Here is a 23,208-nt window from a genome sequence, read left to right on the forward strand (position 1 = left end):
GCCATGACTAGGGCTCTAGGATCTGCCCCATCACAAATATGGGAAAGCCAGAGTAGGGGAGGCATTTTCCATTTAATGACATCACCTCCAACAAAAAAGCATCCTATCCATGTACAGCCCCCAAAAGCCACACACAAAGAGGGAGGACAGTCCCCTCAAGTCGATTAGAGGCCAGACCTCATTATGTTGAGTTACTAATCTGAGGGAAAGTGATGAGAACCATCTCCAAACCAAGACAAGCAGACAGACACCACAGCAATGATGGGGCGCAAATGGAGTTGGGGAGGACATTCAGAAAGAGCCCATGTCAAGGCTGTAGCCAGCAGATGCCATGGGCTATCTCCAAATTATATTCCCTCATGGCATTTTTGGGGCAGCAAATGGCAGTGGCACAGCCATGCCCCCATGGGAAGAGACCGGTTGGTGCCTCACTGGTTGAGTGGCAGTGAGGAACTCAAACAGTGGCCCTGAGACATCCTCCACCTGGAGCACAGGCAGTATGATGAAATGATCGTCATGGTCAATGCCATCCTCCTCCTCCTCCTCCTGATAATCATGCTCATTGAAGTCATCATTTATCATCATCATAATCATCATCGCTGGCATCCTCAAACCCGCATAGGGTGGACAGGTGAAAAAAGCACAATGAAGCACCCCCACCAACATCCAGAGGTTTCTGTGCCCTCCCACCACAGGGCTACACCCTATTCCACACAGGGTCTTTTACACCTTTTCCCTATGCCTCTGCCCAACCCCAGCCCTCTTCCCCACAATCCCCATTTCCCTGGCCTCATAGGCTCCCCATCACCTCACCACACACTCCAAGGACTCCCTGTACCCGCCAAAGAGCTCCCGTCTCTTTGCTCTACAACCTCCAACCAGCATCACCTCCCAAGTCACTGCTGACCATCAGGCCCCCCAGCCTCCCCAGGTGCTGGAAGTTGGGGTGCACAGGGTGCTGCCTCACCCACTGCCTCGAAGTGGTTTTCAGCCGGGTTCAACAGCTCTCACCTTCCCCACTCTACAAGTTGTTCCAGCCCCCTTACCTGCCCTATCAGCCCCCAGCCCACACCACTTCCCCGCACCTTGGAACATCCCCCAGCCCACCTGCCCTCAGCTCCTCCACTCTAAAAATTGTTCCAGCCCTGCCCCCCGCGCCTCATTAGCTCCCCCCCCACCCCTCCCTTCTGGACATCCTCCAGCCCGCACTGGACATCTCCCTGGCCCCCCACACCCACTCCCTCCCACAGACATCCATGCCTAATTTCAATCTTGCAAGCCCACTGAGATGGAGGAGGGATGCTCGCTAGCCTGGTTTGTCCTTCACTGCTCCAATGCAACATTCCCTGTAAGCTGAGCACTTGAGTGGCTGCACAGGAGAGATTCAGGTGCGGCCCAGCTAATTAGTACAGTGCTCACAGCCAACAGCATGTGTTTCTATTGGTGGTGCACATCCACACATGCCTTGGATGGAAAAAACCAGAGGGAACACCGCTCTGAGACAATTGTCACAGGTGACTAGCCAATGCTGATCGCCCCACTATGGGACAGGTTTTCTAAATCAATATTTCAGGAATATTGTGGACAGCATCTTTGTTTAGCTCTCTATTTGATTAGCTTCAATTATGTGACTGAGCTAAACTGGGATTAAAGAATCAGCCTCAGAACCAGAAGCCTCCCCGTTCTCCATCCTGAAGGAAAAAAGAATGAAAATAATACAGTTGACGAACAAGGAAAAGCAGCTGTACCTTTACAGATCTTATTCTTTAAGTGCACAAAAACCATGATTCAAGAGAGCATTTTAAATTCCTGCGTTTAAGTATGTAGCTCTGCTCAAATGCACCTGCCACTTGCCTCTCTCTATATTTCTCTATCTGATTTTTCCAAGTGGGTTGGCTATAATTAAAAAACAAAACTGCATGACATTCAAGCATTCAACCCTCAATTCAGTCAAAAGCCTCAGGTCAACGGTATCTGAGCCACAACGTGTAGCTACATCTGAGGCCTTCAAGCAGAATCCAGCCTCAAGAACTCAGCTCAGCAAAGATCGCAAACAACAAGGTTTTCTTTTTTAAACAGACTATATTCAATGACAGTATCAAAGGCAAACAGCATATTAAAAACAAGAGGAACAATGTTAAAGAAATCTTGTTATACAGTTAGAGTCTATTAGCCCTTAGCAGATTGTATAATCACACTACACTTCATGACAGCATAGCAGCAACTTTTTCCTTGCCTCAATGAAATGCTCTGTTTAGAACAAAGGGAGGCCTCAGTCAAATCTAAGTGGGAGAGTGAACAGATCTCTGGGGCATAGGTTACAAAAGCACTTTCTGCATTGTCTCTTTTTGTATCCTGACACTTCTTTTGGACTATTTCAGAGAAAGACTCCAGTGATGTCAGAGTTGGGAGCAGAAGTCAGTTCATCCCGATATAGAACATGTAAAATCCCAACAACTTGTGCATTAAGATAAATATCAAAGAGATAAAAATCAAATAAGGCCAGGCCAGCGTCAATATGAGTTAAAACTCTTCACTGAATCAAAGTGAATGCAACTCATATAAAACTGAAAACTCATCCTCATTTCCTTTTAAACAGGCTTCCGTAGTCTTCTTGGCTGATGATCAGTCACTGAGAAATTTGAGAAGCAAAATTCCCTGGCAGACCTTTCTTCCTATTCCCTTGCTCTGAACTCACTTGCAGCCAGACTCTCATCCAAGCAGAGTCCCTTCCACCAATGATTATTCGTTATTTTACAGCAGAGATCTTCATCAGGCATGCAAAGGGGAAAGGACTCCTCTATCTGGCCTTTGCTAGAATAACAAAGGGAAAATGCCTCTGGAAATGTGACACAGCGGTGACAGACAATAAGGGATCTGGGTTGGGAAGTGAGAGACGTCTTAAGGGGTTATATAATAAATATACATACAGAATTTGTACCCACATATAGGCTAAGTCCTACAATAGTATCAGCCACCTCTGCAGGAGCAAAAGAGAACAGACAGCTGGACTCCAAGATTGAGAATGAGGCTTGTCCATGACTGGATAGAGTTACTGAATCCCTCCTCCTCTAGCAGTAAGTTTCACTTCTTAAGAAAGAGCCCAGGCTGAATCAGACAACCCAGAACATAACGTAATGGCAGCAAGGCACACTCCCACTTGCAAAAGGCAGTCAGAGAGAGAGAATAATGAGGAGTGAAATCTCCAATTAGTGACTACTACAGAGCTGGATTTCACAGTTCTCAACTGAGGTATTTAGGCTCTTATCCTCCCAAGCCTATGTTGCTCTACTGAGGTTTCCACTGGATACCACAATTCTGATTCCAAGCAAGGAACAGATTTTTCATTTGGCAGAGGTGGGACTCCAGTCCAATCTCTGCCTCTTGATCTGGAGGGTCCATGTTAGCATCAAAGAAGCCTTGATTGGTGATGGATGGGTGAGGATAATAGGGCCAGGAGAGCTCTGGGAAAATGATCCCTTTTCACAGCTCACGTTCACTGCTGATCCTGAGTCTGTTTTGGAGACGGTGCTGTTGTCACAACCACAGTGGAGACTGCTTTGGTAGATCCCGAAACTGTTCCCTGCTGGAGATGAGAGGCCGATACTGTCTGAATTCGCACCTGTGTGAAATGAAAGAGTATTAAATTCACACAGGAGCACAACATGTCGTCACACTGCACATACAGCATCAATCCCAATGGGCCAGCAGCACTAATTCAGGGCATATATTTCACCTGTGTTGCAGCCAGCATTAAAGTTACTCTAAAAATTCATCCACATGAGCGATACTGAAAGGCACTGACTACACGGTTTGGCAAGGGGAAGTTCAATGTAGCCAGTGATGGTCTCCAATGGCGCAGGTGACCAGAGAGAGATCCTGGGGAAAAAGGATTAGCCACCAATTTGAACAAAATCCCAAATCTCAGCTGCTTTACTTGCTGAACAAAGGAATTTCATCTGTTCAATGTTCTGGACTTCAACAGCCCTCCTATCACAGGCTCTCCAAGTACTCTGCAACCCACAGAGACTACACATGAACCTCCCTGCTCCAGGTGTCCCTACTTTGGTAACATCTGTGGTATGGACCCCTGGCAAGTGACTGTGTGCTGCTGCTCTCCTTCCCCCAGCTGGGGGATTGGCAGTGCAAAGACATGATTCCCCTGAGCCTTTCCCCCCACTGCTGCCAGGGTGGTGGAAGGTGGGTGCCTGGGAGCAGGGGGAGGATGGAGCCATGAGTGCCCCAGGGAATGTGGTGCCAGATAAGCTCTCCATCCCATAACCCTCATGAACAGACTTCGCAGTGCCCTCTCTGATCCCGCAAATTATTTAGTTTGTCACACCCTGTTTCCCAAGATTGGCAGATTAAAGAGGTTCAAGTATATTTTTATATCCCATTTATGGGTGGGAAACTGAGGCACCAAGAACGATGCAATTTGCCTCAGGACAGTCCAAGCTGCAGATCTTGGGCTGGAAAGTGCTAGAGAAATGCAAAGTATCAGCAAGCTTAAAAAAATTCTCTTAGGGTCCGGCAGGGCAGAGGGAGAACAGCTGGCATGTCATCTGCTTACTGATGTTAATCTTGTTCTTTTTCATCATCCAACAGCTCATGCTATTAAGACTTAAAACAAACTAAACCCAGATGTTCTATAAATGGAAGGAAATGGGGAGATAAACTAAATGTGCTCAGTGCGAACACCACAGACATACATTTGCAGATTGGGTATCCACGTCCAAGGAACCCTCATTGTGTCCTCATGGGCAAGACCTTCGTGGAGGTGCCACTCCAGTGGAGAGTGAATGGGCAGACCCGTAAGTACTGCCAAGTATCCTTACCTGTGTAGCCTGGCCTTGTTGCTGCAGCTGTTGTAGCTGTTGTGCTGTCAGGAAGCTCACTGGTTTGTTCCCAGCAATCAGTTTTGTCCCAGCTGGCATGGTGGTGAGGATGATATTTCTACCCAGGCCGCTGATGCTACAGATAGAAACCAATGGAGAGGTCAATAATGATGCATAGGCGCTGAATCAACTGGACTCTCTAACACTCATCCCAGAACTCTCCATATAGCCCTGCATGTAGCTCCTGAATTAGCTGTGCACAAGACATTGGGACCACCTTGGCATTCAAGAGTTACTCAGTCACTGTGAAACTCTGGGTATTTTCAGAAGGAGTTGGAAATGCAAATGGTAATAGGTTCTGTTACAGAGTATCTGTTCAGAGCTAAATGCGGTAATGGCTGATTTGGTATGAAAGTATTTATGTATCTGAGGCTCTGGTCATGGACTGAACTGCTCTTTGGCTGCTAAGAGATGAAAGTCACTAACCTTACTTATCACTGGCTCTAAGTTTTTCATTGGACTGTACTGACAGATTAGCACAAATAGTTTATGCTAAGATTCACCGTGCTGCACGGCAGAAGGAAATGTAGGCTGGTCACATGACTGCAATGTTGGCAGCTCTGAGGGTCATCCTTGCTTCCTGTCTCTGGGTCAGTCTAACCAGGCAGTGGATAATGAAGCACCCACCTAGATAATGTAGAACACAATTGGCATGTGAAATTTCATGCCGTACACATGCTGGCTAGCGTGACACAACGGGGATTCAAAAAAACGAAAATGGACTGTTACTTGCATGCTGATGCGATCTATGTAGACGCAGTTATACTTGTGTTAGTTTCTCTAATGATGACAGAGCCTCAGATTATGAGCATGACTAGATACTCCATCTTGCTCATGTGCACAGAGGTGAGCTGCTAGCTGAATTCAGAGTAGAGGACAAATTTTCCTCCAGCACAGACTTTGAGGGATGATCTAGAGGTGCCCTCCCCTGCAGCACCAATCAGGAATTACCTTCATGTCATGCAAGATGGGCATAACCATTCAATTTCCTGTGACTGTGCCATGCACTGGTGGACTTCAGTCCTGTCCAACCTCTATTTCTAGATCTCTATGACCCCAGCCCTGTGAGGGACCTCACCACCTCACTTAGGGAACAAACGGAGATGCAGGTAACTAGAAGTCTGCAGATTACTCACTTGGCCCCAAGGTTGCCCTTGATGATGGGGGCTGTCACCACGTTCTTGCCTTTCACTGGCTGGCTGATCATGGACAGCGGCACTGTGATTCGAGCTGGCAGTTTACCCTAGAGAAGTGGAAGAATATTACATCATACTGGGAGTAATGGAGAGTTCAGTAAAGAGCCTACCTGGAAACAAAAGTTCTCAGCTTGCTGAGGAAATCTGTTTCATTTCCAGTCTATTAAAATGCACCCTACGTACCCCTCTGCTTGCTCAGCCCTGTCACCATAGCCCAGGGAAGTGTTAAGTTAACTTTGTTCAACATTTGGCGCCTGAGAGCCTCAACTGTTATAACATTGCTTACCTAGTTGCCTTTGAGACATACTGAGACACTCTTCTAAGACCTCTTGGCAATAAAACTCTGAAACGATGGCATTAACTTTTACTAACTACCCAGCTTAACATAAGCAGCATCATATGAAATTCCCAAGGAGACACCGTTCCAGGAGGCAAATGTTCCAGAGAATCCTATCTGGCGCAAAAGAGGCTCGTAGAGCAGAGCTACAAGATACAGGAGTTTATTCCACTACCTCAGTAGTGACCAACTTGTCAGAGAAAGCTTACCTTAACAAGAGAAGGAAGACATACTCCATCAGTGTTTTGAAGGCAGTTTTTAGCCAAGGCCCAAGTATATTTCCAGGTCCTGCGACCATGTTATTAGCTGCAGAATCATGTTTTATCCTACAAGCCTCCATTAAATAAATATTCAAGGCATTACGGTTGCAAAGAAAGCGTTCCAAATTGTGAACCGAAAATATGCCAATGTAATGATGTCTACCAGAATCTACAGAGAGCCTATAACAATGAGAGCTGAAAGCTACTCTTACTTACCGCAGTAAAAGTATTAATGTTGAATTTAAAGATGCAAATTTCATTTATCAAATATACTTATTTCACTGCTGATTGCTCTGATATCCAGGTACTGGGGCCCATCACACAGACTGCCCCCATGGCATCTCTGACACCTAAAAGCTCATCTGTACCCTCCCGTACCCAACTAACTGATCTTCAGCTTCTGCAACAGCTTCTGTGGAAGTTATGCAGGATCTCATAACACAACCTTCATCCAACTTGCAGAGTACTTGCGTCTTAGCTTTCCATCTGGATGAGTATTTTGCTAGGGATGACAATCAAGCTGGAACAATGTGCTAACAGACAGTGTCAAGTCATCTCCCTGCAGCCCATTTTGGTCCTGGATCTTGTCCAGACTAAAGAAGCCTATTTGGAACAGGGTGAGGTATTGGGGTGGGGGAGGGACAGTAAACAGCAGCCTGAGATGAGTCATCCTTAAAACTAATTCAGCAAATTCATCCTTAGTGTCTTGACTCCCTTCGGTATCTTTTCCCATTAACATGTATAATAAGTGACTGGCACATTTTATAAACTGGAATTCAAGTTTTTTTGTAACTTTTCTGCAGTTGAGCTCACAGACAGGGTAAGCCCGTGAGACCTTATGAAACAGTTCTTCTCTGAAACAGGAGGAGGATCATCATCTCCGTTCTCCTCTCCCTCCTCTTCTCCACTCCCTTTATAACAGGAGCTTCCGATACTCCATAACCTCCACACATGTACCACCAGATCATCAGCAAGATGCACTGTGCTACGTTCTTGAGCTAATAAAGTTGCGCTCTCCTTACCTCTAAACAGAGCAGCTCTAAGATCCATAGCAGGTGCCCCACAGCACCTTCCTGCATCTCTCCCATTTCTACCCTGTGAACTCCTGGCCTGAGGCTGGGTTGCAAAACAGCAAGAGGATCAGATGGCCGAAATGAACCAGCCTCCTAGCAGCCAGAAATCACCCCTCTTTCCACCACAATGCCTGCTATTGGTTCCAGTGTAACACTTAAGAGCTGCTTAGCCCTAAAACATTCTTTGCTTTAAAGACCAGTTAGTGCCCTAATTAAGGGGATCTGGGATGTTTCAGCAGACAGGGAGAGCGAAATTATTCCTTCTCACCCTGACACTCAGGGACAGAGTGAGCCACTTACCGCCTGGGATGTGGATACAACTGTGGTGCTCACTGGTACCTGCCGCACAGCAGTGGCGCCTGTTCCTATGGTTATGGGAGTGCCAGCTGCCCCAGAGGCCGCAGCGACAGCCTTGGACACTGCAGCACTCATGGTGGGTAAAGAAACTGCTGAGGTATGAACTGTGCCAGGCATGCTCACTGAAGAAGAAGAGGGCACTTGCTTGGCATGAGTGGCTACGGTAATAGTCTGCCCTGCTTTCGGTGGCATAACCCCTAGTCCTTGCACAATTCTTATGGTGGCAGCTGGCTTAGCCTCAGTAGATGCTACCGTGGTAATGGCTTTGCCCTTCTGCTCTGCCATAGTCATGCCCAGAGCAGGCATCAGCCTGAAAGCTGAACTGGGCGACTCTGCTGTCTTTACATCAGGTGTCACTTTAACCACTGTGGTCCCAGTGGGGTTAGGAGAAGCAGAAGTGGCTGTGCTAGTCTTGGCTGGGGAATCAGCAGGCTGGACAGGATTGGAGGTCACGTGCAACGTTGCAGAGATGCCCTTCCCGCTAGCGCTGCTTCCGGCGGCTGCTGTGAAGAGGTCCTGAGTTAGTTTGACTGTGGTGACCTGGGACTTGGCAAGCGTGGCCATCATGTCAGGGGTGATGCGCAGCACAGTCTGTCCCTTGGCATCCGTGGTGATTGAAGAGGGAGGCAGTCGCAGCACATCCTTGCCTTGGATCCGGAAGTTAGTAGCCGTGAGTGGGATGCTACTTCCAGGCTGGGTCTTCATGCCAAGTTGCCCTGTAATAGCCACCTGGAAGACCAAAGAGGCACAATTACGTTATATCCAGTCAGGAAATGGCTTGAGATGCAGCTAGATACAAACAGAACTTCCCAGCAGGCTGGTATCATTCAGCAGATGTTTCAGCAGATTTAATACATTTAAAAGTAACAGCCCTACAAAAAAAATTTCAAAACTAAAATGGAAAGAGAAATTTCTGAGCTGCAATTCATTTGCAAATTTGACTCCATCAATCAAGGATTGAACAGGGACTGGTGGGCCCATTACAAAAGCAGTTTCTCTGCTCTTGATGTTCACAGCTCCACATGAACTGCTGATGATGGGCCATTTGCACTCTGACTGAAGAGGCCTTGTCACCTCTGGCCCTCCCCTTTACTGAGCCCCCTTTTTAAATCCTGCTCTGAAACTCACCCCCTACTCATGCACCTGATAAAGCGGGTCTTTACCCATGAAAGCTTATTCTCCAAAATACCTGTTAGTCTGTAAGATGTCACAGGACTTCTCGTTGTTTCTGAAGATACAGACTAACACGGCTCCCTCTCTGATATTCAGCAAATGGCACCCTTCTTCCCTCGTCTCCATCAGAATGCAGCCAATTCTCCAGCAGGCTTTTAGAGAGCACTGCCACTGCTGGAAATGGCATTGAGGACTCTTTAGCTGGCACTTTTCTCCCTGTGCACACCAGAGGTCGAGCACAGATAGATACCAGTTTCCTTTAAGTCATGCTGAGGAGGAGGGAACATGTAAGCTTCCTGGGCTGTTAACTAAAGGAGTAAGAAATGTCCATTGGGCGTCTGTGCGCCATGCACACAAACCCCATGTCCTCACTTACAGTGTGACCAAATGCATGCACAGGAATTTGAAAGCTAGGCCCAAATATAGCAAACTGCCAATTGCCTGAACCTGCCTGCACAACCAACCCTTCCCAGCAGGAAGGTTCCCTTTCACATCTGGATACGTAAAGCCCTCTGTTTAGCCACAAGAAACAGTGAGTTGCAGCCCAGTTCCCCATTTGTCCCTCTCACCTGCTTGATTATATTCTGGCCAGCTACGTTCTGGAGGACAGTGGTGGAAGAGGAGGAGGTTGGTGCAGAAGTGCCTGGGGAGCTGGTTGCTGGCTTTGCAGCAGGGCTAGGGGCTGCAGAGAGTGCTGTCACAGCGATACCTGCCTGTCCTGTCACAGATGCTCCCGGCCGTTGCACCTGCGCTGGGCTAGTTTGGGCTTTCACTGGTATGGTCACAACAGCCTAATGTAAAAAAGTGAAGGCAAAAAACCAAAATGCATGCACACAGACAAGGTATTCACTTTGCTACTGTGTCCTTCTTCCACTTGTCTCCACACTGTCCAAGAGGCCTTCAACTCTTCTCCCTGCCCCAACCCGTATGCTTACACTCACTATGTCCCTCCGTGAAACTCTTGTTTAAGAGGGCCTGGAAGAAGTTACCCCAAACAAAGATGTGCACTGCCAAGTTTATTGGGCTAAAATGTTGTACCCACAAAAACTGTTTCACCTCATTTAAACAAGCTGCTGACATCCTCCCAAGCTAGGGAATGTGTGCAGGCAGTGGCTTGTGTCAGAATGCCACTTTTTTCTTGGATGACCTCTCAGTAGGTTAATCCATCCTTCCCAGGGCATGGTCATGCTTTAAAATGTCATGTGGCTCTGCACAAGTTAAAAACACCAACCCTGTTGACCTGGCCAAATTCAAACCAGAGATATTTTATGTTGCCCAACCAAAATTGACCCCATAACTTCAGGAGGTGCTCTCTTCACATACCCTGTCCCCAGATGCACTCCCTTTTCTCTCAACCACCATGTTCTGCGCTCCCCTGACATTTCCGCAGGCACATTCCGTCATGCTCTCATTCTCTCCACAACATCTTTCCTCCTGATCCTGTCCCATTCTCTGTCTTCACTCCCACTCCACTACCTTCTGCTGCCCTCCTGATCACCTCATCATCGATTCCTCTCTCTCCATCCTTTGGTAAGCCCCATTGCTACATTTCCATTTGACAACAGCCATTGTTAAAGCCTTTGTCGTTTCCTGACTATCACTTAGTAATCATTTGCATTGCAGCAGCAGCCCTAGCCAGAAAATAGGGGCTCTATTGTGCTTGCTGCACAAACAGAACAAGTTGATTGTCTTCAAAGGGTTTAGTCACCACTCACTAATGAAACCATCACTTCTACTTCTGTCACTGAGTACGGGCACCATCCTCTCAGACAGAAAGCCACTCACTCACTAAATTCCAGAGTCTTGCATTTGAGCTCCAGGTCCCTACACAATCTTGTCTGTCCTGCTGTTCTCTTCTCACCTATTTACACTCCCCCTCTACCTTTTTCCACTCTCATTTTTGTTCTGTCTGTACCTTGTATGTTCTCTCCCAGCACTGAAGGTCTCCCCCTCATCTCCGCTAACTGTCCCTTTATGCTCCTTAAAATCTACTTCTTGCAGGAACCTTCTGCCAATGTTACCTCCACTTGCCACCTTTCCTGAATTTCTGGTCTATTCTTGCCTTCATTTGTCTACTCTATCTTTGACTGTAAGCATTTCAGGCCACTTTATCTTTGTAAATGTCTATGTAAATTTACGGTCTTATATAAGTGAGAGATAAAAGTGAAGAACTGTTACGCTGCTCTAGCCCTACCTCAGATCTGATTGCCTACCAGCAGTTGACAAGTGATTCGTGTACATCACCTCCTGAATGCTATGAGACCCAGATGAACACTACTTGGGCTGTCTCACCATGAATATTCTCACCTGAGGCGGCACTTTCGTTTGTGCAGCCGTAGCTGGAGCACGGATCTGAGGCACCGATGCAGGTTGCTGCTGCTGAGTTACCACTGCTGGGGCTTGCTGGGACACAGGTGGGAGGCTGGACTGTGCAGTGACCACTCGGACCTGTGGGAGGCCCGAGGAGGAGGAGGTATGGCTTACTACCCTGGTTGGAGGTGGCTGTGGCCCAGCCTGTGTCTGAGCACTCTGAGTTGTAGATAGCAACGTCCCAAGCTGGGGCATGGGAGGAGATGACACCAAGAGAACGCTATGGAGAAAGGGAAAGTCAGAGGGTTAATCAAGCAATAAAGACAACAAGAGAATCTAACAGTGCCTGTGGCTCAAGCACTGGGCTTGTTCGCTGCTGACACTGGAACACACAGTACAGGGGGAAGCATTACCTTTGGCTAGGCTTAGCTGGCTCCGGTCCAGCACTTGAAACAGTTTTGCTAACCACAGAGACGGGAGGGGGGGAAATGGGTGTCGCTGGCAATGCAGGTGTGGTGGGTGTCACTGGAGTCACAGGGGTTGGTGGCATGCTGGAGTCACTGAGGCTCAGCTGGCTTGGCTCTGAAGAGGTGCTAGGGAACACTTTCACTGAACTCTCCTTGCTACCAGCTTTCTGCAACAAAGCACAACTGGGGTGAAGGTCGTTACAGAAGCAAGTGCAGTAGCTCACTGTGAAGGGATATTGAAGGTGACATTAGAAAATGGAAACGCTCGGTTTTTGTGCTGACAAATGAACCCTTAAAGGTGTTACAGTCTAATTCTCCTCCCTTCCCAATGTGGCACACAGTAACTGCAGCTGATTTCAGGTGTGACTGCACTTCAGTAGTGGTGGATGTATGCAGATTTTTTAGTGTATGATTTCCATCATGTCTCCCACCTCTCACTGCCTACTGACTAGTTTGCTAATTGGAAGTAATTTTGCTCAACAATTATTTAACGTTAATACAAAATGCTGGAGAGACAGCCCTGGAGAACCAAGTCCTCTGTTTATCCACAGCTCAAGTCCGGCACGGACAGAGGCAGGACAAGCATCACACACACTGGCCAACCAATGAGTCTCAACCTTCCTTGAGAGAAGGATGCATAGCTCCATTTCATTGGCCTCACTGCTGAGTCCTCCACCACTGATGACCCTTAGCGGTGACTGTGGTAGGCATTTTGGACAATAAACAGTTGCCTACTGGGAACTGGACAGATTCAGTGAGTCATTCTGTATATTTGATTCTAACTCCAGACTAATAATTTGCAGGCTTGTTAGCATGGACTACATTTAAACCAATAGGATCAAGCTGAAAATCTCAGTATCCCACTCCCCAAGCCATCCTATTCCCTGAAACTTCTGTGCCACACACTTTCTCAAGGCAACTTACTGCTTTGGCAGGAGGTTTCGGTTTCTGATGGAGGGCTTTCTTGGCTTTTGCTGCAGCAGCTTGTGCTTGGTGAATCCGTTCTGCAAATGGGAACAGATTGGGGACAATGCCCAAATAAAAGAAAAACCAAGGTTGCAGAATTAAAGATGGTCCTTCATCCACTTCAGATTTGTCTTTGACATGACAAAAGCTATCAGTTACTGATCAACAAAAAACATACCAGACTAAAAGACTTGAAAGTTTGGTCATGATGGAATTTCATGTGGAAAAAGAAGATGAGTGCGCATCTCCTACAGCTGCATGTACACATTCCTTGCACATGGATCATCACTCGTCTGAACATTCAAGTCTTTCAACCTGATATTTTGATCAGGGCTCAACAGCTAATGGGCTGGTGTCATGAAGACCAGAAAGTGACTAAAGGACATGAAACTGACTAAATTAATTTCAATACCCAAGATAAGCAAACAAACAGCATAAAAGGTGAAAGTAAGATTTTAAAAATTTCTACTATCTAATAGTTTAAGAGATTTCATACATTCTAAGGCCAGAAGGGACCATTGTAACCATCTAGGCTGGGGTCTACAACCGAAATAGCGAGAAGAACCTTTTTTTCAAATTCAGTTACAAAAACAATACTTCAAGAGCTGCAACGCATGTGATTATGAGACAGTCCTTCATAAATAGCATCAAATCGTACTTTTTGTCACCCCTACTTTAAGAACAGCGCACACAGAAAGTTAAGTTACCCCCATCTCCAGGGTTTATTTGCCTAAGCTCCCAAATCTGGCCCCTATGCCCAAGCTTAACCCCTCTGAGCCCCTAACTGTCCCCCACATCCCCAGGCCTAACTCCTCTCAGCCCCAACCCCCTCCCCTATCCCCAGGATTAACCTGACTCAGACAATGCTACTCCTCCATTGCCGCCACTGCCTCTCCCTGCTCCCCCTTGCCTCCGCCTCCTCCTCCTCTTCCTCAGCATGGCTGGGTGGCTCCAGCAGGGGCAGGCTCAGCCACCCTGACCCCACAGGTCTCCTGTGGGCTTAGCGTTCCTCCCACATGTACTACGGACTGCTCCCTGCCCTGCCAGCTTTCTCTTCCAGGCTCCCTGCCAGAGCTGACTGCTCAGCAGCTTCAGAAGCTGACAACTTCTTAAAAAAAAAAAAAAACCACCCCTAAGTTCAGTTGGTTTAAAAGTGGGCAACTGCATTTAGTTTTTTTGTTTATGCAGCGGCAGCCTCTGGAGCTGCAAGAGGAGTCAGCGGCAACGGTATTGGAGCCGCGAATGGCTGCTTAAAGAGATGGATGTGGCTCTGGAGCTGCAGGCTGCAGACTCCTGATTTATTCTGACCTCTTCTATAATGTAGGCAAAATAATTCCTAGAGCGTATCTTGTAGAAAAATCATCTGCTCTTGATTTATAAATTGTCAGGGGTGGAGAATCCACCTTTATGTCAGGTGAAATGTTCCAGCTGTTCCATCGTTTGGAAAACCTGTACCTCATTTCCAGGCTGAACTTGTCTAGCTTTAACTTCCAGCCACTGGATTGTGTTACACCCTTTTCATTAGGCTGAACACCATCTTTAGTATTCAAGGACTGTGAACAAGTCACCCCATAATCTTTGCTTTGTTATGCTAATAGGCTCAACTCCTTGAGTCTCTTGACAATCAGTCGTATTTTCTAATCCTCTAAGAATTCTTATGGCTCTCCTTTGAACCCCCTCCAAATTATCCCCATCCTTTTTGAATTGGGGGCTCCTGAACTGGCCAGAGGATTCCAGCACCAGTGACCAATAAAGAGGTAAAGTTACATCTCTCCTCCTCCTCCTGCTGTTTATTCATCCCAGGATTCTATTAGCTCTTTTGGCAAGGACATGACACCGGGAGCTCACTCAGCTGTACTTACCACAATCCCCCAGTCTTTTTCAGAGCCACTGCTATATTAACAGGCCGGGACATTTTTCACTTGACACCAACACTATCAAATATTCCTCTAAAGATTTTGAACACTACTTTAAAGTGTCACAAACAAGTTCAGTCAAGATGCTACTCCACACCCTACAGCAAGCACCTACCAAATTCTTCCTCACTCCTGTCCCGGTGCAGGTATATCCACAATTTGCGTCCAATATCATATTTCACACAGGGATCTTTCTCATAGTGTAGCCGGTCCAGAGCACCGCTCACAACTGTATTAACCTGGAAAACAGTAAACCCAGTCGACTAAATCTAACCAAACTTTGCTCAATCAACAGCTGAATGCACAAATGGCCAGGAATTTGAAGGCTGACCCTATCTGGCATAAAAATACTAACGACAATTAGCCAACCTCATTTGAGCAAGGAGGTGCAGCCTGTGGAGAACACAGGCTGCTGTTTGTCTACTCAAATCAACAAACAGCTTTCACGTAGCTGAGACATTCAGTCCTTGTGAGCCACAGCTCTGTAGCCAAAATGTGGACAAAATATTCATCTGTGGGCCACACTTCAGATTTGTTTTGGCCATGCAGAGCTCAAAGAGGCACTGTGATGGCCCAATGAAATTGTGTGCAGCTTCCATTTTCATCTCCATAAGCCAGAAGTTTTGGGGGCTTATTGTGTCAGTCGCCAAATATTGCCTATGCTCCTCAATGGATTTTTACAAGGGAATGGTGGTTTCCAAGGCTCAGAAATGTTAGCCATCCCCATCTAGACTCGTCATCCAACTTACTTGGGCACTGGTGACATCGGGAGCCAGGAACTGGGAATCTTTAAGCAGCTCACAGATTTCAGCACGAGTTCCCTCTCCATTAGGAAGGCGGGCTGCAGCATCACGAACTGAGATAACAACAAAATTAGGCTTAGTCATGGCTCCAGGTGTAAATCTAGATAGCTGCCTTCAAGCCCTTTGATTTATATTTTCTTCTTTTGTCTCCCCATCTCACCCATATGGAGTCTTCCCTTTGATTGAAGAGAGCTTCCCAGAACCCAGCACAGTGATATTGTTACAGAGGGCAAAAGGCAGCTCAGGTAAATCATGCAGCATCTTCAACTGCTGGAGGCTTGTGGGCTGGGGGCACTAACTCAGGGATGCAAGTGCTGGCTCTCTCAATCAACTTTTGTACCCAAACTTTACAAAACAGGGGCTACTCTGGAAATTGGGTCGGAGCCCTAGGGCTGCTCATGATCTGCAGGCAGTCTTCTATAATGGTCTACAGCAAAATACCACCAGCACTAACATTTGCTCCTGCGTGAAACTTCTCTTGTAAATCCATAGAGAATGACTGTTTCAACAACTGAAGCCCACAACCAACCAAGACTGTCTACAAACTATGGTTACAGGGAAGAGGCAGCTATGAGTCATGGCTATCTGTCTGTGCTGGGACAGCCTTGAGACCTTCTCCCAGAAGATTTAACACCACTTCTTGAAGAGGCAGTATCATAATGCATTCAGGCATGAGTCAAATCCCCCTAGAACCTAGCAGATGCTTTCAAAAACTAAGAGGTGACCTGTACCAGACTCATACCTCTTTCTTCACTTGATGCAAAAATGCAGAATAGAAACATCATCAAAAATGCTACCCCTAATAGCGTAAGACAACAACTATCTTTCTAGAATCAATCTGGATCCCCCACCCTTCCATATCCTGCAATCACCTTCTCTCCTCTCGACTACTGTGGCCCTCCTTCTATCCTGAGTCCAACACATGCAGAATGTTGGCACCCACATTCTCATACACTAGAGCTGCACAAGCATATCACTTTACTCTGCCCAACAACTCCCCTGTGGGCTCATGATATCAAGATCCAATCCAAAATTACCTCACCCCATTTCCAGACCCTCCATGGTTTGCTCTAACCAGCCTCAAAGACCTCATCCCTCTCCTTCCCATCTCCTCTTTGTCTCTCGGCTGCAAACAGTCTTCTCTTCCGCTGCTCCTGCGATCTGGAACAGCCTGCCTGAATCTCTCCAGCTCCTTATCAGCTCATTTCAAATGTGGGTTTTCCTTGCTGTGTCTCCCAGTTCCCCTTTCCCTTGATAAGATGTAGCTCTGGCAAGGCCTATGTGAAGAAATTGTATGAAAGATAGGAAAAAAGGTGTATTGCAGCCAGTGCTGCCATCTTACCAAGAGACAAGATAGTGACATATGCAGGTCTGTTGGATCGCAGCAGAGAATGCTCCCGGGCTTTGTTCAAAGAGGTCTCCTTGTCAAACACCCCCTTCACGGGACCAACCACTGACTCAAAGCCATGCATGCGGAAGGTGAAGGCTTTGTGGGGCTGGCTGTAACGGTAGCGTTCCTGCATGGGGAAGATGGGTACCAGGGACACAGCTCAGTGGGAGGTATATGGTGAAGGAAAAGACCTTAGCACAATTCATATATAGCTGTGTATATAAAGAGCAGAGCAACTGGACTATAATGCACGTGAAACAACTATCACTTTCATGCTTCAAGGAATGAGGCAAACATCAGTCAGGTCAGGAAGGAATATCTCCCAGAGTTCAATACCATGCGCTATGAAATGCATTAATGGGTTAAGTCTCTGATCAAAGCATCTGACACTAGGTGCCTTTGGGTCCTAATTTAATATATCATCTCTTGTACAAAGCACTGATTTTAATAAAAATGAAGTGTGTTGTACTTGTATTGGTTAATCTAACAACCCGTTAAGAGTCAAGGAGGAAGGAATGTGAAGTGTGACAAAAATTAAGGAACTATCACAAATGTCAAATCATGTAGAGATGAAGCACATGAAAGGTCAATTCCACCAGCTTGTTTCCTGCTTAGTGAAAGAAGGGAGTCAGTACAGCTGATAGAAACAGTTATGTCCCAATGGTGAAGATTCTCATGCTAAACACAGACCCCACCACACCTTGCGAAGCAAAGTAAGGACTTACTCCACCCTTTACATGCACATCACACAGCTGTACAGAAGCTGAACACGAGGAATACATGTGTAAGAGAAATTCTCCTAAGGCACAGGTCCTTTATGGATTGGCAGCCTCTAAGGTACTACAAACATCTACTATGTAGAAAACTACCAGCATGGGCATGCATGCTCCACACTGCCTTCAGGTGGTTAGAACCAGACCTTCTCAAGAGTACTGATTAGGTCACCGTCAAGTGGCAGGAAACTGTAACATGGCTGGCAAGCCTTAGTTTTACTGATTGAACACATTCTCTCCTTCATCCCCACTGGGAAGCACCACGGGTATTCAAAACTGAAAGTGCTGGGCTCTATTATGAATCCAGCATGTTTCAGCCAGCAGCCATGAAGCATCTATGAAGGCAGCACAGATTTATGACAATGGCTCTTTTTCACTGTAAATGGCATGCAGAGGATATCATCTAAATTACTCTACTTGCCAACTGACTTGTAAGCACATCCATGCTGAAATAAGAGTGGATTCTCTCTCACCTGCTCCTGGAAAACACGTTTCTCCTCCCCAGTGCTGGGACGGACCACGTAGTCAGTCCTTCTGAAACAAAGATTAGAGTCAGTCCTCAGTGACTGCAGAAGCAAAGGTTATCACACAAAACTAGCTACACACCCCCTACCTACAGATGTACCATGTAACAGGAAGAGATTCTGAACGAACCTATATGAATACAGAGCCTTTCACCTTTAAGGATCTCAAAACATTCTCTGGATAGTATCTACAGCAAAGCATCGTAATCTAAAAGCTAGAGGAGGGTTCTGGGTATCAGAAGACTTGGGTCCTATCCCCACCTCTGACAGTGAACCCTTACTTGACTACGGGAAGTGTGACTTCACCTCTCTGCACTCCTATTTATGCATCAGTATTTATACTTGGCTCAATGTCCCCATAAGGCAGATTTCTTAAAATAGAACGAGGTCTAAGACAAAGGGAGAAAAGGTGCTACAGAAATGCACAGTATCTACAACACAGGAACTATCAAAAAGCTGGTACTGCTAAGACAGAATGCAGCATCTGTCTTACAAAGTGCACTCAGGCTACCAAGAATCCTACAACAGGGAGCAAAGAAAAATCTCTCATCTGGGTGAAATGGTTAAAGGAGCAGAAACTAAACTACTAAAGGTAGGAATCTAGCCAGGACAACAAACACCACCTGGGATGTGGACGGCAGCCCAGTTGCAGGCTACATCCTACAATCAGAAACGCACTAAAGCTGAAGGAGCAGAAAGCAGAACAAAATCTCTCTCACGCTCCTGAGGCTGTATTGGCTCTGCAAGAGTTACAGATAAAGGCTTGAGTGTGTTATTGGTAAAATCGCCAGCACAGACCCTGAGGGAGGACAGCAAATAGTAATGGCTACTCCTGAGGCAAAGGCTCATGCCCGGGGGCCTGGTGACTGAACCCCACAGCTTTAATATGCATCAGGCTGCCTCATTGCTATACACTTACACCCTGGGAATCGGTGGGGTGCCATCTGAGCTGTCTTCATTTTCCTGTCAAGAAACAGAAATGTCAGCCATTGTGTTATCTGTGCCTCAGCCCTGCAGATATCTGCACTACCAGAAGCAACTGCCGCACCTTGAAAAAGGTCTGGTCTTTGGTCTCCAACCACAGCTGGAAGAGGGCAGCCAGTTCCTTCTCATGGTCTTGGGAAGAGCCTGGTACTAAAAGTCCAAGAGGATAAAACGGTTTAGAGAAGTTATGGAGCCAGCACCCTCCTGCCTGCACATTCTGATCAATTCCCACCTCCCTCATTCCGCATTCACTCAGGTCCAGAGCAACTTCCACTTACAGATAAGACACTCTCCAAACATATCATGGCTATGCCAGAGTTAAACACATACAGGCTGTTCAGGAAACCCTCAGTATCCCATATGTGGGTACAGCTGTGCAAGGGAAGGGAAGACAAGAACAGCCAAGATCCAACACCCCACACTTCAACAAAGGCAGGAAGATTGTGTGGGATAAGTGCACCTGATGACAGATGAACCTCACTCAATGCTCCAAGTGACCCCCAAGAAAGTGAACCACAGTCCCCCAATCCCTGAGCAGAGAATTCCCACACCAACATTCTGAATGGAGTGGATGAGTACCTTCCTGAATCCAAAGTTCACACTCAGTTTAAGCCTGTGAACATGAGCAAGAATCACTGTGGTTAAGTACTGCATGTTTTGCCTGGAGACTGAAGCACAGAACTAGAAGTGAAGAGATTTGGACCCTATTCCTGGCTCTGCCATGTTTTTACTGATAGGCTAGGTGCCTATCAAACTATACCTCTCCTCCCCCACCTTAATACTGACCTGCCTCACAAAGACCTGAGAAGCTTAATTGCCTACAGAACACCTTGAGATTTTTAGTAGGAAGGCACTACCAAAGTGCAATGTTTTAGCTGCATTCGAAGGATGGCGTGAAGGTCAGCAACAGAAGGAAACAACAAGAAGTCCTGTGGCACCTTACAGACTAACAGATATTTTGGAGCGTAAGTTTTCGTGGGCAAAGACCTGCTTCGTCATGCAAGTGACTAACTGGGTCTTTGCCCACAAAAGCTTATGCTTCAAAATATGTTAGTCTATAAGGCGCCACAGGAGTTCCTGTTGTTTTTCAAGATTCAGACTAACTTGGATACCCCTCTGATACTGAGCACAAGGAAAGATGCCCCATCCCTTCTTCTGGCCACTTACTCTGTTGTCCCATGAGTATCTGAGTGTTCACTGATGTCACCAACACGACTTTCCCTTAATAAGTCTTACAGGTTACAGACACCATTGCATAGCTAATAGCAGAGACCACTGAAAGTGGTGCTTTTCCCATTTCTCCAAGCTGCAGCAAACTGGGAAGGAAACACCTGATATGGACTACTTAGAAAACATGGCATGAAACAAGTTACCTACCAAGCAACTTCCACTGCTGAGTTTTCTCCTTGAATTCAACAAAAGGTGAAAAGCTGGAAGGAACATCTGCAATAAAAGAGTAAAAAGCACTGCACCTGTGTTCCACAGATGACTTAAAGGCATCTTTTATTATTATTTTTCATTTAAAGGTGCACATGCAAACCTCTGTAATTGTATTTCAAGCAGCCGTTAGTCTCACAAAGAAAACAAAATCTCTTTATACATTAAGTCACTACTTTCTAAATATAGATGTCTCATGGGTCTTGGAGATTGCATGCTCTTTGTGCCTCCAGTGGCAGGGTCTTAACTGCAGGGCAGAAAATGGAGGAAGTGTGCACTGCCACTTCCCAGACTGTACCTCTTCTGTAGGTCATCAGAGAACTGTAGTTTCCAGGGCCATCTTTTAGGCACCTTTCATCAGCTCTCAGTTCAACATACAAAGATATCCGAACCAAGCTGTGTCCCAAGCACTGTAGTAACAGGGTACAAACCAATTGCAACAATGCTGCAGAACCTCAATCAGAAACGCAATCAACACTAGCAATGATTAAGGGCTTTTGTTTATTAACAGTTGACTGAGGTTAAAATACAGACCAGCATAGATTAAAAATAGTCCTTTTGTTTGTACTGGAGTTTGAATAAAGGAGATTTACCTCTGCTGTCACCTGTCAGATACTGCAGAGCAGGTAAAACCAGTTCTGACCAGTTTGGGGCAAAGGAGAACCAGCTGTTCAGAGTGCTTGCAGGAGAAGACTGCCAATCCAGAACTTTATCCTCAAGCTGAAAAAGACAACAAGATGCATTTCTATGTATTTCCTACACGTGTTAAAGGTTTAACATACAGATATTAATCCTGTAGCAGAGAGAGGAACAAAAGTGATCAAAGAAAAAGATGAGACCATTTGAACTGTGAACTGTGAAGAGACATACAAAAGAAGATATAAGTCAGACAAGTGAAGCTGCAGAAGAGACAACTTTGGCATCAATAAGAATCAAGTCTGCGTAAGTGAAAAACAAGTTGCTCCCCCTCATCCATAGTTAATACATGAGCAGGAAGAAAGGGAAAGAGTTAAGTTCTAGAGTCAGATGAGTTCAAATTTCATATGAATGGTGCAAGAGTTTACTTTTCTTAAGTTTATGAATCATATTAAAAACCTACCAGGGAATCTACATGCTTGTACATTTGATTCTGGGGAACCACTGACATGTGTAATTAGTAAATAATTCCCTAATTCTGCTAAGTCTAGAAAGAATTCTTGAAGACCTATAAATTAGCAGATCCTTACCACAGAGAGACTTGCAGGTCCTTCTATGAGGAGGATCTCCAGGAGGAGAGAGAAGAAGCTAGAAGAGATTTCATTTACTCCAAGGCATGGCTTGATCTCATCAAGAGGTCTTTGAATGAAGAAACACACACAAAGTTAAATAATTTGGGTTTAATATTTTAAACCAGCATTTCATAGCCACACACACAAATGAGGATCAATGCTATGGAATTACATAAGCTTATGCACTACAAACTGCACAGAGCAGAGGCAAGCAGACTCCTTCTTGGTTCTCCACAAAACCAGATGGAGGCAAAGCTGAAAACCATACGAGACAGGTGGCACTTTTCCTCAATAATCAAAGAGTGAGGAGCTGCTAAGTATGGGTTGGAGTCAGTCATGGTCTGGGCAAAGGTTAGTCCACAGCTCTGCCAATGAGCTGCAATCCTAGGCTACAGCACCTGTATGTACTCCAGTTCTGGAGACTGAATTAAGCTTTGCTAATGCCCCTCAGCTAGCCACACCTCTGCAGCCATCACCTATGCTACCATGGCTATATTATCTATTATTCATACTCATGCAAGTTCTCAATGAGCTAATTCAATGTGAGTTCGTGAGCGTAGAATCACGCCCTTAGTGTGCAGTATAGATATGGCCTTTCACACATTGAAAAGTCTATTCCCTTCCTGGGAACCACTTACTCTTCTTTAACAGCCGACAGAGGAATGGGGGACGGGTCCTGTGATATTGAGGGCATCCCATCAGCATTGCTAAGGGAGTCGGCCAAATCTTCCACCTCTGATTTTATCACCTTCAACTTTTTTCTTTTCTTGTCTTCCTTTTCTTTTACCTTCTTCTTCAAGACCGCAAGGTCAAACAAAGCTTTAAAGCAGAAAGAACAAACCTCAGTGAAACATTTTGGTATCCTACGGTAGGCTTAGAAATGAGGTAAACACACAATTACTTTTTTGGAAATGTATTTAACATGCATCTAAATTCTATAACCAAATTAATCCACTGGTCCCTGGATTAATTGTTTAGAGACAGTGACGATTTGTACATCTACATAGGTGTTTATAGAACATTATACACACCCACAAAACAGCAGCACATTCACAACTGCCGCAAGATGAGCAGTCAGT

General features: G+C 46.0%; 1 protein-coding gene across 5 annotated transcripts in view; it reads right to left on the reverse strand.

The window, feature by feature from the left end:
* Positions 1-1,946: 1,946 nt before the first annotated feature.
* Positions 1,947-23,208, reverse strand: part of NFRKB (nuclear factor related to kappaB binding protein) — a 34,312-nt gene continuing 13,050 nt past the window's right edge. For 4 of the 5 annotated variants that reach the window (XM_074976908.1, XM_074976903.1, XM_074976905.1 and 1 more), the window contains 18 exons: positions 22,768-22,948; positions 22,088-22,196; positions 21,455-21,581; positions 20,802-20,867; positions 19,489-19,574; positions 19,360-19,403; positions 18,390-18,450; positions 17,096-17,270; positions 15,700-15,806; positions 15,066-15,189; positions 12,993-13,072; positions 12,015-12,235; positions 11,599-11,881; positions 9,861-10,082; positions 8,062-8,847; positions 6,032-6,138; positions 4,836-4,971; positions 1,947-3,622 (listed from right to left, as the gene is read on the reverse strand). In XM_074976908.1, coding sequence (XP_074833009.1) covers positions 3,497-3,622; positions 4,836-4,971; positions 6,032-6,138; positions 8,062-8,847; positions 9,861-10,082; positions 11,599-11,881; positions 12,015-12,235; positions 12,993-13,072; positions 15,066-15,189; positions 15,700-15,806; positions 17,096-17,270; positions 18,390-18,450; positions 19,360-19,403; positions 19,489-19,574; positions 20,802-20,867; positions 21,455-21,581; positions 22,088-22,196; positions 22,768-22,948 — 3,041 coding nt within the window. In that variant the 3' untranslated portion in view covers positions 1,947-3,496. The remainder of the gene's footprint in view (positions 3,623-4,835; positions 4,972-6,031; positions 6,139-8,061; positions 8,848-9,860; positions 10,083-11,598; positions 11,882-12,014; positions 12,236-12,992; positions 13,073-15,065; positions 15,190-15,699; positions 15,807-17,095; positions 17,271-18,389; positions 18,451-19,359; positions 19,404-19,488; positions 19,575-20,801; positions 20,868-21,454; positions 21,582-22,087; positions 22,197-22,767; positions 22,949-23,208) is intronic. The other variant, XM_074976904.1, reaches the window with a different exon arrangement.

The sequence above is a fragment of the Carettochelys insculpta genome, chromosome 25 (assembly GCF_033958435.1).
Source record: "Carettochelys insculpta isolate YL-2023 chromosome 25, ASM3395843v1, whole genome shotgun sequence".
Lineage (NCBI taxonomy): Eukaryota > Metazoa > Chordata > Testudines > Carettochelyidae > Carettochelys > Carettochelys insculpta.